Source organism: Triturus cristatus, chromosome 4_2 (assembly GCF_964204655.1).
Source record: "Triturus cristatus chromosome 4_2, aTriCri1.1, whole genome shotgun sequence".
Classification (NCBI taxonomy): Eukaryota; Metazoa; Chordata; class Amphibia; order Caudata; family Salamandridae; genus Triturus; species Triturus cristatus.
The window spans coordinates 509,731,314-509,756,205 of NC_140586.1; the positions used below are offsets into that span (position 1 = coordinate 509,731,314).

The 24,892-nt window shown below is 41.1% G+C and overlaps 1 protein-coding gene across 1 annotated transcript in view; it reads left to right on the forward strand.

The window, feature by feature from the left end:
* The window catches only part of LOC146834635 (vitellogenin-A2-like), an 89,117-nt gene that overhangs the window by 23,030 nt on the left and 41,195 nt on the right, over window positions 1–24,892 (forward strand). Inside the window, exons 11-18 of the mRNA XM_085602104.1 lie at window positions 378–596; window positions 4,024–4,247; window positions 4,359–4,456; window positions 10,234–10,358; window positions 12,186–12,287; window positions 15,065–15,184; window positions 15,268–15,457; window positions 15,540–15,633. Coding sequence (XP_085458230.1) covers window positions 378–596; window positions 4,024–4,247; window positions 4,359–4,456; window positions 10,234–10,358; window positions 12,186–12,287; window positions 15,065–15,184; window positions 15,268–15,457; window positions 15,540–15,633 — 1,172 coding nt within the window. The remainder of the gene's footprint in view (window positions 1–377; window positions 597–4,023; window positions 4,248–4,358; window positions 4,457–10,233; window positions 10,359–12,185; window positions 12,288–15,064; window positions 15,185–15,267; window positions 15,458–15,539; window positions 15,634–24,892) is intronic.

Consider the following 24,892-nt stretch of genomic DNA (forward strand, 5'->3'; position numbering starts at 1 on the left):
AATCATTAGGTTTGCTCCACAGAAAGGAAAATAGTTTCAACAGAACTGTTTTTGCTTCATATATTTGGGTTCAGAAATGTACACCTGATACATTCCTATATGCAAAAATAGTAATGTGTTTGACATTTAAATAGATCTAAAACTGGCATTAATAGTCACAAGATTTCTTTCTTTCAAAATTCTGAAATGTCACTGTAAATATAGGACTAATCCTAGTAGAGAAAAATTCAGATTGTTTTTTTCAAAGTAGTTTTGCTAGTTGAACCCTAAATTAGAAGTGGAAATTAGTTTCCACCTTACCATTCCATACACATATATACCATAGCATTCCTCATTAGTCTGAAAATGTGTTAAATGCATCGTGTATTCTGTTACAGCCTCTGCATACTCTCGCTAATGAGGCAGCTAACAAGGCCCATGAAGAAGACATCTCCTTGGCTCTAAAGGCTCTTGCAAATGCGGGTCAGCCGGCCAGTATCAAGCGCATCCAGAAGTTCCTGCCAGTGTTCTCCTCCAGCGCGTTCCAGCTCCCGGTCAGGGTCCAGACTGATGCAGTGATGGCCCTCAGGAACATCGGCAAGGAGGATCCAAGGAGGGTAAGAAAGTACACGCTCCAGCCAGACCAGAACCTGGAGGGTCACCTCAATAGCCTACTTAGATGCTGAATGCGGTTGGAAGGTCCTGTTTGTGCTTTTTGGTGAACACCATTAGCAACTGAAAATTAACTGAGGAAGTCTGTTTGCTGGTTCAATGACGTTTTCCATCCGCTAATACATTAATTATTCATCACTGGGACTTCCTTTGCTCTTGGATATGCATGTGGATGCTCAGGTATGAGCAAGCTCCTTCAGGCACAGGGCCCTCACTTCTGCTAATTATTCTGGGGCAGATTTATGACGGACTTGCGCCACTTTTACGCCGCCGGTGCGTCACTTTTGTGACGCAGCGGCGGCGTAAACCCTGCGCCATGTTGCGCCCCATTTACAACGTGAAGCAACTAGGGAGATGCGTCACGTTGTAAAGCTTGCGCCATATGTGGGCGTACCTGCACGGGAGGGGGGCGTTCCGGCGCAGGAACGCCTGCGAAAAGTGGCTGAGTGAAATCTACAAGATTTCACTCAGTCACTTTTCCGGCCATGCTGCGTCTAAACCCTGCGCCTGCTTGAAGCAGGCGTAAGGATTGACGCTGCATTGTAATGATAGGGCACCCCCGAGCCTTGCTGGAGCTGCGTCGCGCTTGCGACGCAACTCCAGCAATGCGCCAACCTTCCGCCATCAGATGCGTCACGCATCTGTTTATCCTTGCGCCACAATGCGCTGCATTGTAAATGCGGCGCATCTATTGTGGCGCAAGGGTAAACTTACGTGACGCATCTTCCCTGGCGCATCCATGCTGATTTGCAGGGATGCGCCAGGGAACATAAATCTGCCCCTCTGTGTCTAAAGGTACATCAATTCACCACAACCACTTTGATAAATCTGCACCTTTCCAAGTAGAAATTTGGGCCCTCATTGTGGAAGTGATTGACAAGTTTTTACGTATACCGAAATTATGAGTCTGGCTGCTGACACCACTCTTCTGCTGAATTTTGCTCCTGATAATGTTCGGCAGTTCAAGTTTGCTGAACTTTATCAGGGGAATAATGCCCAGTAATTTGGATTTTAGTGCAGTAAGCAGCAAAATGTGGTTACCATTCCCCATCACCAGAGACAGGGTGTTCTATATTTGCCCTGATGAATTCTGACCCCTACGGTGTCGGATTTCATTTGGTACAATAAATATTGGCCAAACACTGTGGCCATCTTCATAGCAAAGTGGTGCAGTGCAGCGCAGGACGTCACCTTGCTGCACTGTGTCACTGAGAAAGGGCAGGAATGTACCGTATTTAAGGCATACAGCACATTCCCGTCCTTTACCCTGGCGCAATGGGCTTCCTAGTGTCAATGCAGACACCGTTGCAATATGGTGCAAGAGTGTCTAGCTGCATGCAGTATAGTTTTTGTGCAGGAAGTGACATCGGCACAAAAACATTCCTTAGAGGCATATTCCTCTATCTATGTGTGCCGCTGAATGCAGCACACCTAGAAAGAGAAAGTAACAGAGAGAAACACATTTCTCCTCGTTACGCCTCTACTGGGGAGGCGTATCTTTTTGGCACATTCTAAGGTTTACCACGGAACACCCATGGATTGCTTCCCTTACGCAGAGTAATACAAAGCAGCGATTTTCACTGCATTGAATTACACCAGATTTTTAAAGCTGTTCAATGCCACGCCAAGTGGTGTGGCTTCAAAAACACGATTCATGGTTTGCGTTGCTCGGCACCATGTTGTGTGGCGCAAAAGCGACGCAAACGGGGTCATACATATAGCCCTGGGTCACTTGTAATGCAAGCCAACTCCTTCAAAATTATAGATTACAACAATATTCAGAAATGTAGAGTACAAAACTGAAGACCATAAAAACTTACCTGCCCCAAAATAGGGAACTGTTTGAAATTCGCAGATACAGCCTAATCTCAGCCCAAACTTGTTTACTGGCAGTAGGATAGAATGCATTTCAGTATTTTATTAAGTATATACTGAAAGTGTTTATTTTTGAAACCCACATTGTTGAGTAGTCTATTTAGATATAATATGCCATAGAACGCTCTGCACGGCTGGCTGTTGAAATCATATTTTAGTTTTTAAATCCATATTGCCAATTCTAAAAGGATTTTACCCTGCCTACCTCACTGTTTATTAACTGTATTTTTTAATTTAGGGGACATGGCTGGACTGAAAATAAAAACATACCCAGGCAAAAATGTTCCCACCAGACTCATACTCCTGGATGTCTCGTCCAGTGCAGGGCGACGGGTGAATGCTTGCGTCATGGCAGCCAATCTTGCTGAAAAAGCAGCCTTCTAGCAAACAGCCTATTGGCAAAGGGCAGAGTAGCAGAATGGCTAGCCCACCCCTATTGGAGGCCTTGAATTGCCTGTAATTGTTCCACCTGAAGCATGAGCAGGCCCCATTCATTAGTGGTCATGACAGGTGCCAGGAAGGATTTCTTTCAGGTCCAGAGGAGTCACAGTGTGTCGAAAGCATCATGAAGGGTGTGTCCTCAGTCTCCTTTGCCCTATGCATCTGGTTTAGTCTGTGTTGGAAAGTAAACAGCAGTGGCCAAAGGTTCCAGACCATTTTGGATAAGAGTGCATAAGCTGTGAGCTGCCAAAGCATTGTTTGTGCAAGAATGTGTTTGGGTTCGTCTTAGTGGTCCAATGAGATTTCAGGGCCACTGCCCACTGAGGGTCATCCCTTTGTACCTCTTCATTTGGACCACAAATGCTAAATTCGAGCATAATCCCACCTAGCAGCTGGAGGTTAAACCAAGCTGTCATCTACATTAAATTCCATATTTGTTGCTGAATAGTTAGGAGCAGCCGCAGTCCGTGCAGGTAGCAGCGGTGGGGCGGTGGGCCGTGTAAGGGGAGATTTCGAGGGATGATGCAGATGGAAAACGAAATAAATAATTTAAGAAGAAACTGGTCAAAGTATAAAATATGTCTCTATTGTCAAGATATTTTGACAGTGTACTTGCTAGTAGCTATCCCTCTCTAATGGAATTAACTATGTTGCAAGCTTTAGTTAAAACCTCTACTGAGCGTTAGTAGATCCGTAAGGCATGTTATAGCAGCAGCCCTAGGCTCAACCACTGTGTGACACCAAAGTACAAGAGAAGCCTAAACAATTGCTTTTATGTTGGGGAACATACTCTCTCCTCTTGCAAAATATAATCTTGCCTTAAGCACTGAAAATCTTTACATGTTCCTGTCATGACATAATTGAATGCCCACATTCTTTGATTTGCAAAGATATCTACTCATGGGTACAAGCATTTTAAATCAAACCCACTATGTCTGCTTTTTTGTGTTACTAATTAACCATTTTGTTCATCCAAAGACAACCAGGACACTAACAACAGCTTCACCTTCTTAATTAAAGTCAATCTCTATATGATACAATGCTTTCTGTCTACAGGTTCAGGACATTCTGCTCCAAATCTTCATGGACCGCAGGGTTCGTTCTGAAGTCCGCATGGTCGCCTGCGTGGTCCTGTTTGAAACTAAGCCTAGCCTTGCCTTGGTATCAACCATTGCTAGTGTTGCACTGAAGGAGAGCAAACTCAACCTGCAGCTCGCGAGTTTCACCTACTCACACATGAAGTCATTGTCCAAAAGCCAATCTCCAGAACTCCACCAACTGTGAGTTCAGCCAGATCTCTGCCTCTAAATTGGCTACATATGCTACACAGTATGTTACTGTGGCTGGCAAATCTGTTCCTGTAGTGACTAATTTGATGCTCCTTCCTTTAGGGCTGCTGCCTGTAATGTTGCTATTAAGATGCTCAACCCGGCGCTTGATCGCCTGAGCTATCGTTATAGCAAAGCTCTCTACATCGACACTTTCAAATGTGAGTAAACAAAAGGATTTGTTCTTTTAAATGATTATTTATTTGCTTATGCATTCAGAATCAGTTTTGTTCATTGTGCCGTCACTAAAAAAATGTCAATGTCACATCTGTTAATGTTGTTATGATATGTAACTGCACCTGATGGGGGAATGAGCGGTTAGAGCACAGGTTACACACTGGCGCATGGATAGAATTTGGGACAGTGTTAAGTGAAGCCTTGGGTGAGTTACAACAGGTTCCCACCTACTTCACTCTTTCACTAAACTGACAAACCTTATTTGGCACCGTTTAGCATCTCTAATTATTTGCAAGTGAAAACATAGATGTGCGCCATGGTTTAGAGGTGAACTTACTACTTTAGGGAAAATATGCCATCAGGCTGTCTAACTGGTGTGTTACTTGGTATTCCATGGCATTTGTTGTCTGTAAATCTGCCCTAACCTCTAAAAGCATTGTTTAAAGCAAAATGATATTTTATGTCCATCAAGATTTCTTCTTCCGTGAACAAACCTTCTGCCAAATTATCGTTCACCATCAGGACGGTGAGAAAAATTGACTGCCTTGCCAGAAAAGGCAGAGCCTATCAATGTCTTTTTTTATCCAGAAAATTACAGAATTCCAACTTTCCCGCTTCAGACTCCCCTTTATCTAAGGATTTAATTTCAAAGATTCTGGAAAGCGTAAGTCTTCTTTAATCTGTGAAGCCTAATTATAAATCTGGAACCTCCCTTTCAGCCAGACCAGCCAAAGCTCATTTTGAGATCCTTACCACAATTCTTCAAAAGCTGGACTATTGTTCCTTAGCTTCAGGCATTCTTCTTAATAACCTGAGGATGGCTACAGTAGTAGCTTTTTTAAATAAGCCACTTGGATCCAGAAGGCTTGGGAAACTTCATCCTTTAGCCAGTATCCCATGGCTGTATGAAGGAATCTTATACAAAACAACTTTTGGCTTTTGAAAGAAGATTGCATTATAGATCACTTCCACTTCAGCTTTTGACCAACCAATGCACCGAAGCAGCTTCTGAGGATCTTTGGGATGCCCTAGCTTGATGCTGCTGATCAGCGATGCATCTCTTCTCACATTGTTGTACTTCTTAGCACTTTCCAGCAGTGTTCTTCACTTGCCTCTTTGAGGGCATTTGAGACACATGATTGAAGCCTCAGATTAAGCCGGTTCTATGATCTGAGGAGCAAGCTGTAAAACCATAGACACAGTAGCTAAAGTGCCCAATGCCAATAAATTCATCCTTTAAATCACATTTTACAGCAAACCAATAAGTAATAAAGAAATTCTAAAGAAATCTATTAGGCTGAAGTGGTGGCCAATGAGTTACAGTATTATTTAAAGTTAATATAAGAATATTTAATAATCAAAAAAGCTTAAGAAGCTGTTCACAATTAACAAATGAATCCACCAACCATGTTGATGATAAACCTGCAAACCTTAGCATTCTAGCAGATGCCAACATTCTCTGGAACAGTCACTGGAGAATTTTTGTTGCATAGCAGCCGCTCCGCTGTGTCCATAAATTAAATAAACCTAACAGTTACAGTTCGGAAATCATGCCTCATAGAGAAATTTTTCTTTTCGACAGGCTCTAATGCTGAATTAAATAAAGATCAGTCAAAACCAACATCTGCATTAGTTTAGAAGAGTGGAACAAATGCAGAGTACGTGCAATATTTATTCTTGTAAAGCAAGCACAGTCTTGCATAAATCTTGGGATGCGCTCAACCCAAATCATAGTTGCAACAGTCTTAGTTTAAAATGCCTTTATGACTTCCAGCCAGATAGGTCTGGTGTTGTAAACACTTGCATGTATTGATTGTCATTCCAGCATTGCCAGTGGCATACCATTGGTCCGCTGAGTCCCCTCTGTGTGGAGGGGGGCTAGCTCCAGGGGGCACCCTAAGAGCAGTACACTGGGTCTGGGACCAAAGTGGTAGGTGGTGGCCTTGGGGTATCGGAGGGGACCTCATGTACTTTGCAGGGGGTCCCCTCAAGTTTCATTACACAGCTGAGTATGGCTTCTTTTTCTTATTTTTTCCTTATCCTTGAGAAAGGTATTCCGATTCACTTGTTTATTCAACATTTTTTTAAAGATGGTATATGGGAGATTTCCCATAGAGTTATGCCTGCAAATCTCAGAGCGCAACAAACTATGTGCACTCATAGCTATCATTTAAAACACATATAAAGGATATATGTGATAAAATACCACACATCATTTAATGCTATCTTCTTATAAATCTCAGCCCACCATAACAATTGTAGTAATCTTTCTCAAGTTCATTCAAAAGGAGAAAATAGCAAAATACATTTTAATCATATCACTGTGCATAAAAGCAATTGCACACTGTCCCCGTGAGCTTAAGAACCACAAAAATATACATCCAACAAGTACACGTGTTTCTTTTAACAAACAACACACATTTTTAAAAAACATTATAGTCCATAAGCCCGCTCAAGGCTATTATTTGTGTATGTTTGTTGGTTAATTGCATCAATGGACTTACAATCCAGAAAGGTAGCCAGGTCTGATCAGGACAAGAACAATGGGGGTAGACCTTGCGGCTGAGGAATCTTTTGCCGCCGTCAGTGGAGGAAGGAACGTAAAAAGCATGACACCCCCCCTGCCATTAGGAAAGTGTTAAAGGCTTTACCATGAATTATGAATAACAATGCCTTACCCAGGGACAGGAATTGAACCACTGGAAACACATCTCAATGGTCAAAGCCTGGCTTTAGCGGTGCTGTGTCTCTAGATGCAGCCGGCGACAGGCTGAATGGTAAACAAAGCATAAAGCATTGCAAGTGCCACTGTTCAGTTTTGCAATTACTCCAAGGCCTCATGGGTTTACGGGTTGCTCATATAGCTTAGTGTGTGCAAATCTCAGCGGGCTGAGGCCATTGCTAACTCTCATACGTTCCTGCATCTCCTTCCAGATGTGAGATTTTAATGTCACCGCTTCTGCATGCCTCAAGGAGGATAAGCATTTGATCAGTGATGCCTTCTGGATCAAAAGTGCATCTTTATGTTGAGATACATTTAAAAAAGACCCACGTTTACCTGTGAAGGCAATAGAGCTAAATGATAGCACTGGAATGAGCTTTGTCACTCACACGAAGTACAAATCATGGCTTACAGGAGATTTTGTGAGTTGCCATTCCATCTCCTTAAAACAGAGGTGTTGCTGTCCTTCTGCAACGACTGGGAGTCCTGGCTTTTCAATGACCTGTTACCATGATCTTCTGATTGAATAATATATCCACAGCCTTAATGAATCATGGGGTCTAGACACCACTTTTTTCATTTATCTGCACACTGTAATCGAACAAATGCAAAAATGCATATAGTCAGTACCCAGTGTCTTAAACATACCTGAAGGCACCTAATACAATCAAACCCAAACCTTAAGAATGCAAATATTTCGGAGTGGATACAAATCTAAGCAGATGAGCATTGAGACAAATTTGTTGAAAAACTGGATAAATCTTTAGGTGCATATCACCGGTGTTTGCTTGCTTGTTAACACTGCACAATCACAAATTAGAGGCAGCACCCAATTTTAATGTTCAATCACTAAAGACCCTTAGTGATTTATTTTACTTTTCTGATTTAAATCTACATTAGCGGTCATTACTTGATTCATAAAATTAGACTGTTTCTCACAATAATCCCTATCAGCTATGTTCACTCAAAACCGCTTAGATAATTCTTGCACAGCGCTGGCTACAAAACAAGGCTGGCAAGAGAGTTTAGTGAGTTAAACCCATGCCGTTATGAAAAGGGACCATCTGCAGGTGATGAGATTGAATCCTGGTAAAGCCTGTTGAGCTTTCGAACCTTGTGAGTTTAGTACCATTATGATGGGTAATACTAAAACTATTTGCAGTGCTCATAAGCAGCAGCAGCTTGGCATGAATCGCTACATGTAATGCAAGCCATGATTATTCAACTGAATTCTAGTGTTAGAAGCAAACTTTCTATGCTTGGCTGCTGAGATCTTACACAAGACCGATCTTGGGGCTTTTGGCTTTTTAGTGATGCATGCATCTAGTATTGAATTAGCCCACAATTTTCTACAGGCTCATCCAAATTGATGAGCTTGGAATATTCATCTATCTAAGGCTTAACCTTGTAAGGGGTGTTGTTACACCTCAGAAAATGGTGTTCCTTTTAGATTTGTACTTGAAATATTTGACTGTGGAAGATGCAGATCCATGATCAATCTTCTAAGACTATTTGAAAGTTAGATGAAGGATGTATGGTGCTCAAAGTACTACCATTAACCTATTGGAGTAGCATTAAAAGGATAAATATTTTTCAATTATCTGACTCTGTTGTGGAGCAGCACTGTTAAGACAGTGCGCCAAGATTGCTTTGGATTTCTTTTCTCATGTTTCTAATAAGACTGGATGCTGCATTTTATAAATCAGAGTATTGCAAGTGTGGGTCTTGCCACCTCGAAGAACATGACCATGGGGTCAATCTCACCAACTTTCCAGTTCCAAGAGATCATGGTAGAACGGGGAATCATTGTATAAGCAGAGCGGTATCAATGCAAAAGGAGCATGACCTAGATAGGATGCACAGAGAAAGAGGTTCTACAGCATGAGTCCACCTTGGAAAGATGAGAAGATTGACATGTTTCTGAACTTGGAACATTAAGACCTTATTTTACATCCCAGAGGGGTAGCTTTGGGGAGGGGGTGTTTGAGGTGTGACAACTCACCAAATAAAAACATTCTTGGCTTGGCAGGTGATTCTGAGGGCCCTGGGTCAGGTCTGCTAAATCTGTGTCGAATTTGCTTGTCACACAGATATCATTAGCATGTTTCAACTTGCTATGTTAATCAGGAACCTAAATATATTTAAGTCCAGATTTACAAAGATTTTGCATTGAGGTAGTGTCACTTTTTGACGCAGCCAGCCCCGGGCACAAAATTCTATTTGCTATTTAAAAAGCCGCACAAATGTTGATTTGCATGGCTTTGTAAGCCAAAACAACTCAGTGCATTGTGCTGCCTTTTATTACTTTGCATCAGGTAAGCCCTCTATGGGTCGTACATGGGCGTTCCATGCAGTCACCCACAGACATTGACGCAAACCCATATTTACATAGGCTCAGATTTACAAAAATATTGAGTCTATGTACAGCTCCTCATCATTTGAGCTTCTTTTTCTTGCAAATGCACACCATTGTTGCAATTACCCATCAGCACATTCAGGCCTTGGTCATAGACTTGTAACCACAAACGTATTTTAGTAGACCCACAAGCAGTGAGATTATAGCAGTTTGTAGCACTGAGAATGTAATTCCATACAAACTAGTTACAGCTTTATCAACTCATTTTCTCCACTAAACAAGTTGTTTTCATAGAGTAGCCATGGAAAAACCACGTCAATGAGCAAGTCCCAAGAAGATCTTTTGTGGGGCATTATTTATTATTTTATTGGATCTTCTTTCAACCTGCATAATTATCTTTGAATAATACTTTTAAAATGTCCCTATGATTTTGAATCTGTTACTTAAGATGCTTGAAAAATATTTTACACTTGTATGTATGTATGTATGCAGTATTTGCCTATTGATACCCTAGCCAAAAGGCTGCAAAGTGTCATGCTGAGTTTAGTTTTTTAATTTGCAGGAAATAATTTGTAGAATCTTACAAAGGCTTCTTTGCATGTACTTGACATACACTTGAAGTCAATATTCTCTGTAAGCATCAGAGGTTTAGTTTTATAGAAAAGTTGCATTTTTACCTGCAGATCCTGTAATGGCAGGAATTGGTGCTAATGCCTTCATGATCAACAGTGCAAGTACAATGTTGCCCGTACTTCTGCTTGGGAAATTGAGAGGATACTTTTCTGGTGCAGAGGCCGATCTTCTTGAGGTATGATAAAACCAAATCATTGATCACTCACAAGACTTACATAAATAACGTGCTGTAGCACCATGTCACCCTGCTTTGCTTACCTCCACTGTGTTTGACCTTCATCTTCCCAAATCTATCCTCCAGAACTATGCTAAACTAGTATTATCATCCCTGTCACTCTATCCTCAATCTTAACATGTATTAGGCAATAGTAGTCTCTTCTACATATCAATTCTTATTTTATGAAATTCTGATCTAGCTAAACCTACTTCAGTAGATCCCATCCTACCAGATCCTACCTTGACCTACAATTCTCTACTTCATTCTGTCTTTCAAATTATACACTATTCTCGACTCTACCCATTCCAACAAAACCTTACAACAAGCTGCATGATCATCCCTTATTGGCTGCTAACCTCCCCAGTCTTAAGCTATCTGATTTATCCCTAGCCAACCCATACCTTTGTGTCCTAAACTCTACCTAAAGCTATCCCTAATGCAATCGAAATAGATTATACTCAACTCAGCTCTGGCCTTCCAAAACCTCTCCTCTTAAATCCATCCCCATCCAATTCAACTTTACCAAATCCCACTTACTTGGTGCTATTTTATCACATTACAAGATACCTAGTTTGTATCATATCTGGCACACCTCTATGCTGTCCTTCTACATAGCATGCCATCCCACATGGCATTATACAATTCAAACATAAATGAGCCTACTGTACCAGATATACTTTACCCATTTGCGCTTACCAAATCTGACTGATCATGAGCTAACATTTATTCTACCTGTTCTATTCCATCCAATCCCACCCTACACTACACAATCCTACTCTATCTTACAATGTTTTTTCTGCCTGATGTAACCTTCTTAGAGTATGCCCTATCAGAATCCACTAATCCCAGTCCTAGGCTGCCAATTGTACGGTTAAAGATTCACCACTATAGAGCCTTCTCTGCATATTTCCACTCTATGCTACTCTGTACAATCATTCATCACCAAATGTTCCTCCGCAAGCCTCCCCTTAATTATTCCACACAAAAACAATCAACCATACCTGATTCCACCTATCGCTACCATTATCGACCCAATTTACACAACTTGATATGACCACATCAGATCTACACCTATAACTACCATTATCAGCTCACATTAACTCAATCCAGTCGGACCATATTGGATATGACTCCTTACTAACGTCTGGGGACCCATCCATTTGATGCCATCCTTTAAAATCCGAATGCACCCAATAATCATACATTGATTCTCACTGTAACTAATCAAACCCAATCAAATTGTACACTACTAAAACCTACACAACCAGATCATTTATTACACAATTTAGCGCTATTCAGATATAATGTACAGAACCATTCACCTACCCATACCTTACCTTATTCAGTTCAACTCTTTCTAAGCCTTTCCTATACAATTCTACATTGCTCAAGTCTTACACTACATGATATCAGACTACCAGATCTTCATCTTAACAGATCCCTCCAGGGCTATCCTTCCCTCCTGCTCATGTCTTGTGTGAGATATTTCTCACAACCCAGTAAGATGCAAATATTGTTAGATAAGTTTCAGTCCCATCATTGAAGCCTCTTCGGTGCGTGCTAGTCTTTCAATAGCGCAGACATTTTAATCAAACATGAGACATTTCTAATAGCATGCCTTGTACTTTCCAACATTTTATATTTTTAAAACTGTTCCATATAATATAGCCTTGGTAAATATATCGATGCTAAAGACAGCTTACGTAACATATCTGTATCACAGTATGAATAATTTAACAAAAACGATATAAACATTTTTGCATTTATTTTCATATGTTTTCATAGATTGTTGTCAGAGCTGAAGGTCTGGAGGAAACGCTGAGAAAACAAAACATCCCATTTGCTGAATATCCCATGCACAAAAAGATAGGACAGATTGCAAAAACGGTAATTCATATTTTCGAAGTTTTCACTGAATATATGTTATACCATATACATTGTTATAGGTTCAGCCTAATTGTAAAGAGCGTGTGTGAATAGTCCAGTTATTCTTGAGCCAATAAACTGTGCACTGCCTGTAGACAGACACCTGCTCTCAGATAGTCTATGCTAGGGTATATGAATATGGGATAATCAACCTTTCATGTAAATAGTCTTTGGTTATATGCATTAGGTAGAATTAAGTGTTGTCTTAAGCAAGCCAACTTTATTTTAACTTTGTTCTAAAATAAGGAAGAGACTGTCGAATTATTGTTGATTACCAGTGTAGCCGGTATTGAGTACAATGTTTCTCGCATTAATGTGGGTACCTTTATTTGAAATTGTCCACTTACAAGTACGTGGCTCTTTTCTTCGCCTAATCGTCTTGCAATTTCAGGCTTGGCTGTCGTTCCTACTGGTCCAGTATTTGGTGGCAATAATACACCCATTAAACTACAGATCCCATTGACACAGCCAAATAGCTAAAGAAATGGCCCACATTTGCAAATCAGGCTGTTTTGAGCTTGAAAAGAAACACTGCATGAGTATTTTTTATAAGGTATGGGAAACTGCAGGCAGTTGTGTTTGCTACAGGCAAGCTATGTGGTCATATCAGGGAAATCAATAGTAAACACCAGTCCACATGGTCATAAAACAGGCCCAAAAAACTGCTAGAAAAGTAGCTCACAGACTGATTTGTTAGACCAGCACATCAGGCACTGCCTAGTTGCACTATTGGCCAGTCCAACCCTGTAGATCCCATAGGGTGCTTTTTTTTCCTCTACAGGACTATCCTTCTTTCTGAGCTTTTCAGGTTGGAATGGGGGATATCTTTTCAATATCACACCTTTTCCCACATGCTGAGCTCCAACATTCAGTATGGCGCAGTATACCTGCACTAATCTTTCCAGGTTGGTTTAAAATTTGGGAATGTTTTGTAATGTTGATTCAGTTACAAACACTTGTGCCTCAGTCAGTCCTACTGGCCAACTCACACTCAAGTCCTAAGTAATAATTCAGAGGCTCCTTAGAATCCCATTTTCAAAACTGCAACACCATAATAATTGCAGAGGTAATACTAGGATGTGCACCCATTAATACCATTAATAGGTCAATTCATGGTATTAAGGGTAGCTCGTGTAGATGACGTTTATTGACCCTATTGAATCACTGGAAGATATCGCCAGAGACCCAGTAGTGCCAGGTCACGAGTGGTCCGGCGTTGGATCGCTATTTAGCGATTCCATGGGGGACGTCAGCTGTTGGAGCAATAATTACTCTGATTACAAGAATCACTCAATAAAATGAAGCATCATAAGAGGTTTTTGGGCAAATGCACCAAAGTCCACACGTCCTTTCGTGTCCCAGGTTATTTTCCCCCAGCAAACATTGGCAAGTTTGACTTGACAATATTTATCTGCTGAAAATGTTGAGAGTGCAGCCTTTGCCACCAAACTCTTAATTGTGATATGTTAGGTACCAGGAGGTACAGCTCATATCACAAATAACCAGGACACTCCTAATCAGGCCTGTATAGTGCAGTGCAGAACGTTCTTGCAAATCAGCAAGAAATTGTGTGGTGGTATATTTATATCAACCAATATATACATGTGGGAAAAATACAAATATTGAGTTATGCGCCTTTGTGACATGTTGCGGAAGTTAGCTCGCTGCCCGGATCATTTTCAGTTAAAAAATGCAACATTCAAGACAGTTGGATAGTTCTATTTATGAAAAATAACATCAAGATAGGGAATGTAGTCTCCACCCGTATAAAAAACAGGTTGATATAGTTCTACATGAGGGGTTTCCAAAATAGTTTCAGGTGGACCTGATCCACGCCAGAATAACAAATTCCCCAGTTACAATGGTCTACATTCCCTATAGATTAACTAAATCTAACTGTTGCCTAAGTGGTTACCCTGAATATCTGGAAAATAATTCTGTCTTCCTGCACCTATGGCAGTCTTAAGGTCCGCATTACGATGAGATCCCCAGACTTAAATGCAGGGATAGAGGGTGGCTGAAATATTTGATTCCATCCAGTATACTTGCAATAAAATTCAGGGATTACAAGTTAATTTTTCCCCGGAAAAGAAAATAACACATGGACCCAAGAATACGGAGTCCCAATCTGTGTCTTTTTTTCCCAGTTCTGTATTTATTTGCCACCTGATTGGCGCAGGTGGAAAATGGATGCAGCTATTTTGGCTCATACTGTGCAGTTGAGCAGTTGGGATGTGAACGTTGGTAGCATTTTTAGCTCCTCTTGCCATACAGGTTGGACAGGGGAAGGCACAGTAGTTACAAGCAGCCCCTAGAGCTCCGCGTCCAATTCTGGTTTTGTGTTTTCATGTCTGGGGTTACTGGGCCCAGTATTTTCAGAAACAGTAATTCCAAGCCTGGAAATATCAGCTTCTCAGAAAAGTTTAAAGTGGTATCCCCCGACCCGACACCTACCCCCCACCCCCACCCTTCCCCGGAACACCATGGTTCTGAGTAACAAGCCCACTCTCTTCCCAAGATTTGATCTTTGATGATTCATCCAGTTGTCACTCACCTACCTATCCACAAAGTTCACACAGCAGAAAAAGAAAAAGGTAAAAGGTTAGTTACTAATTGAACTATACGTTTCAATCAGATAACTATTGATGAAAACAGCGAATGTTGACAGAAAATATTTTTCAGCTGACAGGTTGAAGCTTGTGAATACATTTGATTGATAAAATGCAATGTTTCCACAGTTGCTGGGCTGGAAGGCACTCCCATCGGAGGTACCCTTGATATCAGGCAACATCAAGTTATTTGGCCAGGAGATCGCATATCTTGACATCAATAAGGAAGTCATCCAAAGTGCCATCAAGGTAAAATAGATGAAGTAGCTGGTTTTCCTCAACAAAGTTTGCTTTCTCTTTGCTAACCGTCCAATCTGTTTGTCCCATCTTAGGCTCTGAATGAACCAGCTGAAAGGCATAGTATTGTGAAGAATGCAGTACACAAACTTCTGAATGGCGTCGCCGGACAATTCGCACAACCAGTTTTGGCCGCAGAAGTGCGACAACTTCTTCCCACCTGTGTTGGTTTGCCAATGGAGTTCAGCTTGTACTCCACTGCTGTGGCTAACGCGGTCATCAACAGTATGTCTCAATCTTTCTTACAGAGCTCTTAGCCCCAAATAATGCATTCACATTTATTAAATATATATTGTTTCTTTGACAGCTGATGTGAAAGTGACTCCAACTCCATCTTCAGATTTTAGTGTTGCACAGTTACTAGAATCAACTATTCAACTTCATGCGGATGTGGCACCAAGGTAAAGATACTTCCTCAATGTTCTCTGCATTCCACCAGAATAATGATGTTGTTGTTGTCGGTATTCCACCAGAATATCAATTACAGACCATCGTGGGGTCAAAATATCATGGCAAAAATATCGATGACCAAAATATTGTGATGGTAAATTTGCACAGGTAAGAGCAGGTGTACTCTAATTCTCCACACAAAATCACATATTATATACATAGCTCTTCAAGGTGCGTAGTTGTTGAGCTAAGAGTAGTAAAATATCTTTTCTGACAATATCTAATATAAGAGTGGTGGGGCCGAGTGGGAGGGGGGTTTCGACTGATGACGACGTGGGAGAATTAATTAAGATATTTAATTTTCCCTTGTTGTTATCTGTCTAATCCCCCCAAACCTGGCCCCACCACTGTTACCTGCACGGGCCGCTCCTGTAACCATCTATGATGTGTACGCATGCCTTTTTGCATGAACAAAGTATATGCAGAAACGTATGCACTTTTATAAATATTGGATGAGGGAACAAATCGTTGAACAAGACATCTTTTTTTAATTTTAGGAGATCTATCTGCATAAGCCCATTAATTTTTAGCTTCTTGTTCCTTCATGTTGGAAACAAGCAATGATAATGTCTCATTGCTCATTTACAAATTCTGTGTCCCTTTTGCAAATGACAATCCTTGATAAATCTCGAACAGTTCATCTTTGAGGCTAGTGCAAAGTTTGTAATCGACGACGTTTGCAGGCTGCCTGTTCCATTGTGATTAAGGAGGTACGGTTCTGTTTCCAGCAGTGTGGATATTCTGATGTTTTGAAAGCCATTCATCACACAAAAGCCCAAATCTGCTAAATGTTTGCATGGGTGCTCAAGTGACGCAACTCCATGCAAAAGATAGCATCTTTTAACTTACCTTTGCACAGGCACGGTGTGCTGTGCTTAACTGTTTGCATGTGCAAACTTTATTAGATGTAGACCACATTGCTAATTGAAAGTTAGCTATATGCAGCTAAAGATAACCCCTCTGAATTTAGTAAAATGTTTGAAATTGTAACTACAATTTTAATTTCTTTTGAAGCTTTACAAGGCCATTATTCATAGCAGGTACTTGATGTTAGTATTTTGTTAACCTTTTTTCATTAAGTCCTCACTTTTCATCCAGATTCAGTGGTGGACTGACCCATAGGGCATTCAGGCAGTGCTCGATGGGCTGGTCTGACAGGTTGTGAGTGGGCCTGTTTTTTAACTGTTTGTGGCCTGTTTTATTGTCTGCTGGGCCGGTTTATACTGTGGATTTCCATGATATTATAACAAACATTGCTTGCAGCAAGCTCAAATCCATGCAGTGTTCCAAACCTTGCAGAACACTTCTACAGTGTGTCTTCACTAAGTCAAAAGTGCGCCAATTTACAAACATCAGCTACTTTTTAGTTTACTAATTCATTAATGGTGGCTACTTTTAATTTGGTGCCATTTTCTATCCCAGTCCAACCCTGTCTAGATCTGCACTTCAGCTCACTATAAAGCAGGCGTCCATCAGACTTAATGAAACGGAGGGTATCCGGACCCATAGGGTCCACCAGAGATTCCCGACGGATCAAGCTTTTTCTCGTGTTGCTCATTCCAGTTGACACAATGGGACAATATCAGTCGCATGTCCAAGGGGTCACGACGCCTCCATATCAGGTGTCAACAATTCTACAGAAAAACAACTTGCATTGACAGGTACACATTGAAACACCTGAATCAGCGACCATTCTGATGTCTTTCACTTTTCACAGGAATTTCCTGAGTGCAAAGATAACTGTCCAGTGGGCCAACCTCTGCCATATATTGTGTTGGTCCCCTTCAGACCACGAGCCATATTTCAGTGACAGGGATCCCACATCTGCCAATTGCATGAGTGCAAAGAACTAGGTTAATCACATAAAGTACTAAATAGCTAGCTGGACGTCATAATTTATTTTGAATTCATTTGTTTTACCATGCGCGAGTATTCGCTTTTCATTTGGCCTTTAACAACATTTGAAATTAAATAGAGTACCCTATATGGCAGTAACATATATATTTAGGTTGACTGTTATAGTGCAACAGATAACTAATTTGGGAAGTCTAAACCTGATGCACATGCTAACCAAATTTTGCTGGTCATTTGAAAAGGTTATGTTGAAAATTGATTTGTGGGATTTAAAATGCACCAAGAACAACAGTTTTGCAGTGCAGTCTTGTAGGTGGCACCATAAAGAATAAGAATGAAGTATGAATGGTTTGTATTCTCTTGAGAACTTGCAGTTTTGATCTGTTCCCAGTATTTGGGCAGTAAAATACCTCTGCCATGTCATGATGCTGCTTTCCTTGGCTAATTTGATATATAATATATATATATATATATATATATATATATTCACTGAAAAAACCATAGGTTTCACACATGTTATAGTTAGCGGAAATTTTACTGATAAAAAACCAATGAAATTCCCCCATTATAGTTAGTGCAGGCAACTATAACTCACGTGACCGCAATCCTCTGCTGATGCTAATACTGTATTTAGACACTTATTTGCCCATGTCTTCTTCCATACATTTTTAGCTATACATATATTACAAATATTTTTTTTTCATAAAGACACATATGTCATCAGCAGAAGATTGCGGTCGCGTGAGTTATAGTTGCCTGCACCAACTATAACGGGGGAATTTCATTGGTTTTTTATCATTAAAATTTCCGCTAACTATAACATGTGTGAAACCTATGGTTTTTTCAGTGAATTTGCAAGGTTTTTTAAATGCTAATTCCTAACTATAACGTGTGTGAAACCAATGGTTTTTTCAGTGAATTTGTACGGTTTTTTAAATGCTAAGTTACTTTACGCCATTCGTGGCGTGCACGACCACTTAACGCAGTTCGTTCCGTGCGCGCACGGTGCGCTTCGCACACCGTGCGCGCACAGTGAGCACGCGGTGCGCTTCGCGCACCGCGCGCCCACTTTACGCAGTTAGTGCTGTACACGCAAGGTGGGCACGCGGTGCGCGTAGCGCACCGTGCGCACATGGAGGACATATTATGCGCTTCCTTGTGATAGGTAATCTGTTAAATTTAATTTGTAAGTGATGACAATAATACGCCATGCACAGAGAGTGTTTTTTTTTTTTTTATTAAAATTTTTAGCGTAAGCGCACCGTACGCGTACGGTAAGCGTAATCGGCGAAATTTTCAAAAAATAAAAATTTACCGTTTTTGGCCTTAGGGGATCTTTGAGGACTCAACTAACATGGCTATGTGCATGGGCGCTGTCTAAACAGCCCCTTTATATGTTTTTTGCCTTTGTTTACAGCCCCTCCTCAGAGTGCGAGAGAGAAAATGGCGGCCGCCGCTTCCTGGTTTCGACCGATTCGAATGTTTACTTAGATGTAACAGCCAATCAGAATCGCTCTCGCGCACGCCACCGTACGCGTACGGTAAGCTTACGGTAAGCGTACCGTAAGCTGGCTCAGATATATATATTGATTTAAAGGCTATTTACTCAGAATCTACTGAACAGATTTACACCAAACCTACAAAAGGCACTTCCTTGACCTGAGGACTACCTCTCTGCCAAATTTCTAGTAATTCTGTTCAGCCGTTCGGGCTGTAGCCCTGTCTAAAGGTCCTATGGAAAAATGCATGGGAAAAACGTGTTTTGGGACCCCCCTTTTATCTCAGCCCCCACTTGACGAATCCCCCCGAGACTTTCAGGGTAGGAGCGGAGCGTAGCGCCCCACCTATTTTGAGAAATTTGCGAGGATTCGTCGACCGGCGCCAAAGTTATTCAAAATAGAATGTTGCGGATTTCCTATGGAAACAGGGTCCTAACTATAACTACCTACTGGCGACCGCCAGTAGGTAATATATATATATATATATATATACATACATATATATATATATATATATATATATATATATATATATATATATATATATATTACCTACTGGCGGTCGCCAGTAGGTAGTTATAGTTAGGACCACGTTTCCATAGGAAAACCTCAACATTCTATTTTGAATAACTTTGGCGCCGGTCGACGAATCCTCGCGAATTTCTCAAAATAGGTGGGGCGCTACGCTCCGCTCCTACCCTGAAAGTCTCGGGGGGATTCGTCAAGCGGGGGCTGAGATAAAAGGGGGGTCCCAAAACGCGTTTTTCCCATGCATTTTTCCATAGGACCTTTAGAACGAGCTACAGCCCGAACGGCTGAACAGAATTACTAGAAATTTGGCAGAGAGGTAGTCCCTAGGTCAAGGAAGTGCCTTTTGTAGGTTTGGTGTAAATCTGTTCAGTAGATTCTGAGAAAATAGCCTTTAAATCAATATATATATCTGAGCCCGCTTACGGTACGCTTACCGTACGCTTACCGTAAGCGTACGGTGGCGTGCGCGAGCGCGATTCTGATTGGCTCTTAGATCTTAGTAAACATTCGAATCGGCCGAAACCAGGAAGCGGCGTCCGCCATTTTGTCTCTCGCATTGAGAGTTATTTCTCAAACTTGATGCCCAAAAACATGTTACGGGGCATTTTTGACAACTCCCTCCCACACAGTCATGTTGAGGGAGTCCCCAAACATCCCCCAAGAGCAAAAACGGTTTTATTTTTTTTTCGGCAATTTCGCCGAGTACGCTTACCGTACGCTTACCGTAAGCGTACGGTAAAAAAAAAAAAAAAAAAAAAAACACTATCCACACTTACCCCACCCCCTGTGCTTTTGGTGGCCGGAGGCCACCAAATGTACAGGGCTTATTAATAGGTAAAAAAAACTAAATTTTGGCAACATGAAATTATAAAATCGAAATAAAAAAAACACTATCCACATTGACCCCACCCCCTGTGCTTTTGGTGGCCGAAGGCCACCAAATGTACAGGGCTTATTAAAGTTGATAAAAACCGTGCACGGAACGAACTGCGTTAAGTGGGCGCGCACGCCTCGAATGGCGTAAAGTAACTTAGCATTTAAAAAACCGTACAAATTCACTGAAAAAACCATAGGTTTCACACACGTTATAGTTAGGAATTAGCATTTAAAAAACCTTGCAAATTCACTGAAAAAACCATAGGTTTCACACATGTTATAGTTAGCGGAAATTTTACTGATAAAAAACCAGTGAAATTGCCCCGTTATAGTTAGTGCTGGCAACTATAACTCACGCGACCGCAATCTTCTGCTGATGACATATGTGTCTTTATGAAAAAAAAATATTTGTAATATATGTATAGCTAAAAATGTATGGAAGAAGACATGGGCAAATAAGTGTCTAAATACAGTATTAGCATCAGCAGAGGATTGCGGTCGCGTGAGTTATAGTTGCCAGCACTAACTATAACGGGGCAATTTCACTGGTTTTTTATCAGTAAAATTTCCGCTAACTATAACATGTGTGAAACCTATGGTTTTTTCAGTGAATATATATATATATATATATATATATATATACATATAGATATATAGATATATATATATGTGACCAAAAAAGCCCAGAAGCTTGAGGCTGCACAATACTGCAGGTGAGTAACAAACTCTAAACCAAACAGGCAGCTTAACATCCCTTTGAAGTCCATGGCCTGGCTCATTTCGATGCCGCTGTTTGCATCTCCTCAGAGGCAGTGTCAGCGGAGGTTATTTATGGATACCGCATTTCCGCCGCGTGTTTCCGTAATTGGGGGCTTTCAGTGTTCCTCCCTTGGTGGAAGTTTATTTTCACATGCACGCTGGGATCTGAGTAGGCCTGGGCAAAAATTTCGTTCCGTTCGCGGAAATTGCGATAATTTGACATTTTTGCGTTCCGCGGAGAGCGCGAAAATGTCAAAAATTCCGGTTTCCGCAGCTTGGCGATAATTTGTTTCTTGCTCGCGCTGTAAAATGATACATTCTCGCGCGCGCGCGATCGCCTTACCTGAATCCCTGCGTTCGCCGACAAGTTTTCTTGATCCGGTCGCGTTCTCCATGAGATGTTGTATTGTTTTTAGCCATTTGCGCTGTCTCGCGACAGTTCGCGCCCGCAGTGACGTCATGCGTCGCGCGATCACGTCTTTCTTCTCGCGATCATGCACCGCGAGAACAACTCAAAACAAGATGGCCGCGCCCGCAAGCAACCACATGGGTAAGTTGGCGACCCGCAACCATGCAGAAAATCTCGCGAACATGCCGGAAAAAAACTTCCGCATCTTCGCGATATTTCTGCTTGTTTGCGATAATTTTAAACATTCTCGCGATAATTTGCGAAGGTTAATTCCGCAAATTCCGCCCACCCCTAGATCTGAGGTCTCATTTTGCCAATTGACGCCCTCTAGTGGGTTACCTCTGCTTCAGCTAATTATGGGCAATTATACTCAGCCCTCCATTGAGCCTTGGATGAGACTCTGCCGGCTTCATTAAAGGTACCCTGCAGATTCGGAAAGAGGAATCTTCCTCTCTCCTAATCCCATTTGGTTGCGGGCAGTGCGATCCCTCTGCGACCTGGAACTGCCGCATAATATATAACCAAAAACGCACAGAAGCTTGAGGCCGCACAATACTGCAAGTGAGTAATATATATTACGTGTTTCTCCACCACCAAACAGGATTTATCCAGAAACGGACACAGACCCAGGTTTTGTGCAATATATTTTTCTTTATTCCTCTTTTGTCGCCACGTTCTATTCAAATAGCGGCACACAGAGATGCTTATTGAGATGTTATAGTGGTGTCTCAAAAACAACATTTTATTTGTTTGGAAAGGACCTATTTCAACAACTTCAAGGGACAGCAATGGGCACCTGCTTCGCCCCTAGCTATGATAATTTGCATATGGACTGGTGGGAGCAGCAGATGCTGGCTGCGAAATATGCAGAGGAAATGTCAGATAACGTGGTCTTATGGACCCGTTATATTGGTGACCTTTTTATCATCTGGCGAGGTGAAATTTACAACACATAAACGCAAAGAGGAGGTCCAATTCCTAGATTTGACATTGTACATTGAGGGTGGTGAGATCAACACTAGAACATTCAGGAAAGAGACAGCAGGGAATACCATTCTCCATGCCCAAAGTTTCCACGCCACAAGACTGGTGAACAGCAAACCTTATGCTGAAAATTTAAGAATGAAGCGTAATTGCAGCTGCCCCAAACAACTGTATCAGGCAAAGGAAGAGTTAGATCAAAAATTCAAATAGAGAGGATACAGTTCATCTGTGCTTAAAGCAGCAAGAGTCAAAGCAGATGCTAAGCCCAGAGAAGAACTGTTTTTGGGAAACATGCTGAAAGAGGTGTACCTATAGATGAAAAACCATCACTGCGATTCATCACAGGGTACAATAGACAACAGAAGAATATACGGTGTATCATGCAGAAACACTAGCATGTGTTACAGGGTGATGCAATCTTTGGCAAGAAATGAGGCAACAGGCCCCTTATCACCTTGCGTAAAGCAAGATCACTGCGACAGGCCCTGGTCACTAATACCCCAGGCATTGCGCCCCAAAAAACTTGGCTTGGAGAGAGTAGAGGCTTCAGGAAGTGCCAGAAATGCAAGGCATGCAAATATGGAGAGAACACCATGGAAGTGCCCTTGCCATTTTCTAATATTAAAAAATGGCAGATCATGAAGCCTCTTACCTGTAAAAGCCAATTTGTGGTGTATATCCTGAGATGCAGTTGTTCTAAGATTTACATTGGCAGTACAATTCTACCGGTACACCAACGGATTGTACAGCATGTCCGAGAGATCAATAACAATGATCAGGCATACCCCATGGCTAGACATTTCCATGAATTTCACAATGGCAAGTTGGAAGGTCTTAAATATTTTGTGATCGATCAAGTCCATCAGAGACTACGAAAGGGTAACAGAGAAAAATGCTTGAGACAACTTGAATTGTGTTATATTCTTAGATTCAACAGTAAGAGTCCATTTGGTCACAACACAGAAGAAGATTTACATGTACATCTGTGACCATGATAGGGCCCTTAAGTGACAAAGTACCCATTTTGTATTCACCAGCATTAAGCTGTTATATTGCTCCTTTGCTTTGTAGACCTTTTAAGATTTTGACAGGATTTTAACAAAGATTGGTTTTAAGATTGCTTTTGAGCTCTAATTCAATTTTCTTAACCATGTTTTATCCTGTAATTTTGGTTTAAATTGAACCATGAATTGGTGCCACTCCAAGCCAATTTTTAATCACACAGTCGCACTCAGGCACAAAAGCACAAGCATGTTTAGTTAGTAAGTGGAATAGCCTTATCAATAGTTGTGAATACAAGGGCACTTGCCCAGTATTACCCAGAGGGGAGTCAGTGATAATGGCTTTTAGTTGAGTATCTATACTCATAAAGTATGCGTAATGGTTTTGCACATTAGCATAATTTGCATAAAGCACTTTACACAGAATAAACACCAAAACATTTTCCTCCTAAACTGGGGACAGTTGTGTGGTAGAATGAATGGCAGATGATTAGTACATATATCATCACGTATGAACATTCTTGGTGATACTGTACTGTCATGTATTTAGCTGTTTTAGGTGTTTTATCGCTATTGTATGCACAAAACTGGTAATATTGTATTATTGGTTTTAAATACTTAAGATTTTAAAATGCCACATTAAGAACACAAATGTTGTTGTTTTTTAACATGTTAACACCACAATTGCAGAGTTTGGAGATAATCTTTTTGCACTAACACTTTGGTTTATATTAAATTGGTACTGCTTGTTGTTTTAAGATTTGCACTGTCACTTTAACATTTTCACTAGTATAAAAAGAGAGGAAAATGGCGGCGACCCTAGGTTTGAAAAAGACAGCGGAGGCTGTTGAAACGCGTCACCTACCAGATTTGTAGTCTTAAACAAACACACATTGAAGTATCCCTGAGTGTGCTGGAGTTTGTATCAAATGTACAGCAGATGACATGACGAATATATATATAGAATTATGTGAGCAAGGACGGTTTTGCTGGCCAAAACGCGTATGACTTTGTAAGTGAGCAATAAACATTTCACGCCAAAAATAAGAGTAGGTCGTACCTTCATCTTCGCCGGTGGGAGGTTGAAGAAGGAAATCCTGTTTTAAGATATATATATATATATATTCACTGAAAAAACCATAGGTTTCACACATGTTATAGTTAGCTGGACATTTTACTGATAAAAAACCAATGAAATTCCCCCGTTATAGTTACTGTAGGCAACTATAACTCACGCGACCGCAATCCTCTGCTGATGCTAATACTGTATTTAGACACTTATTTGCCCATATCTTCT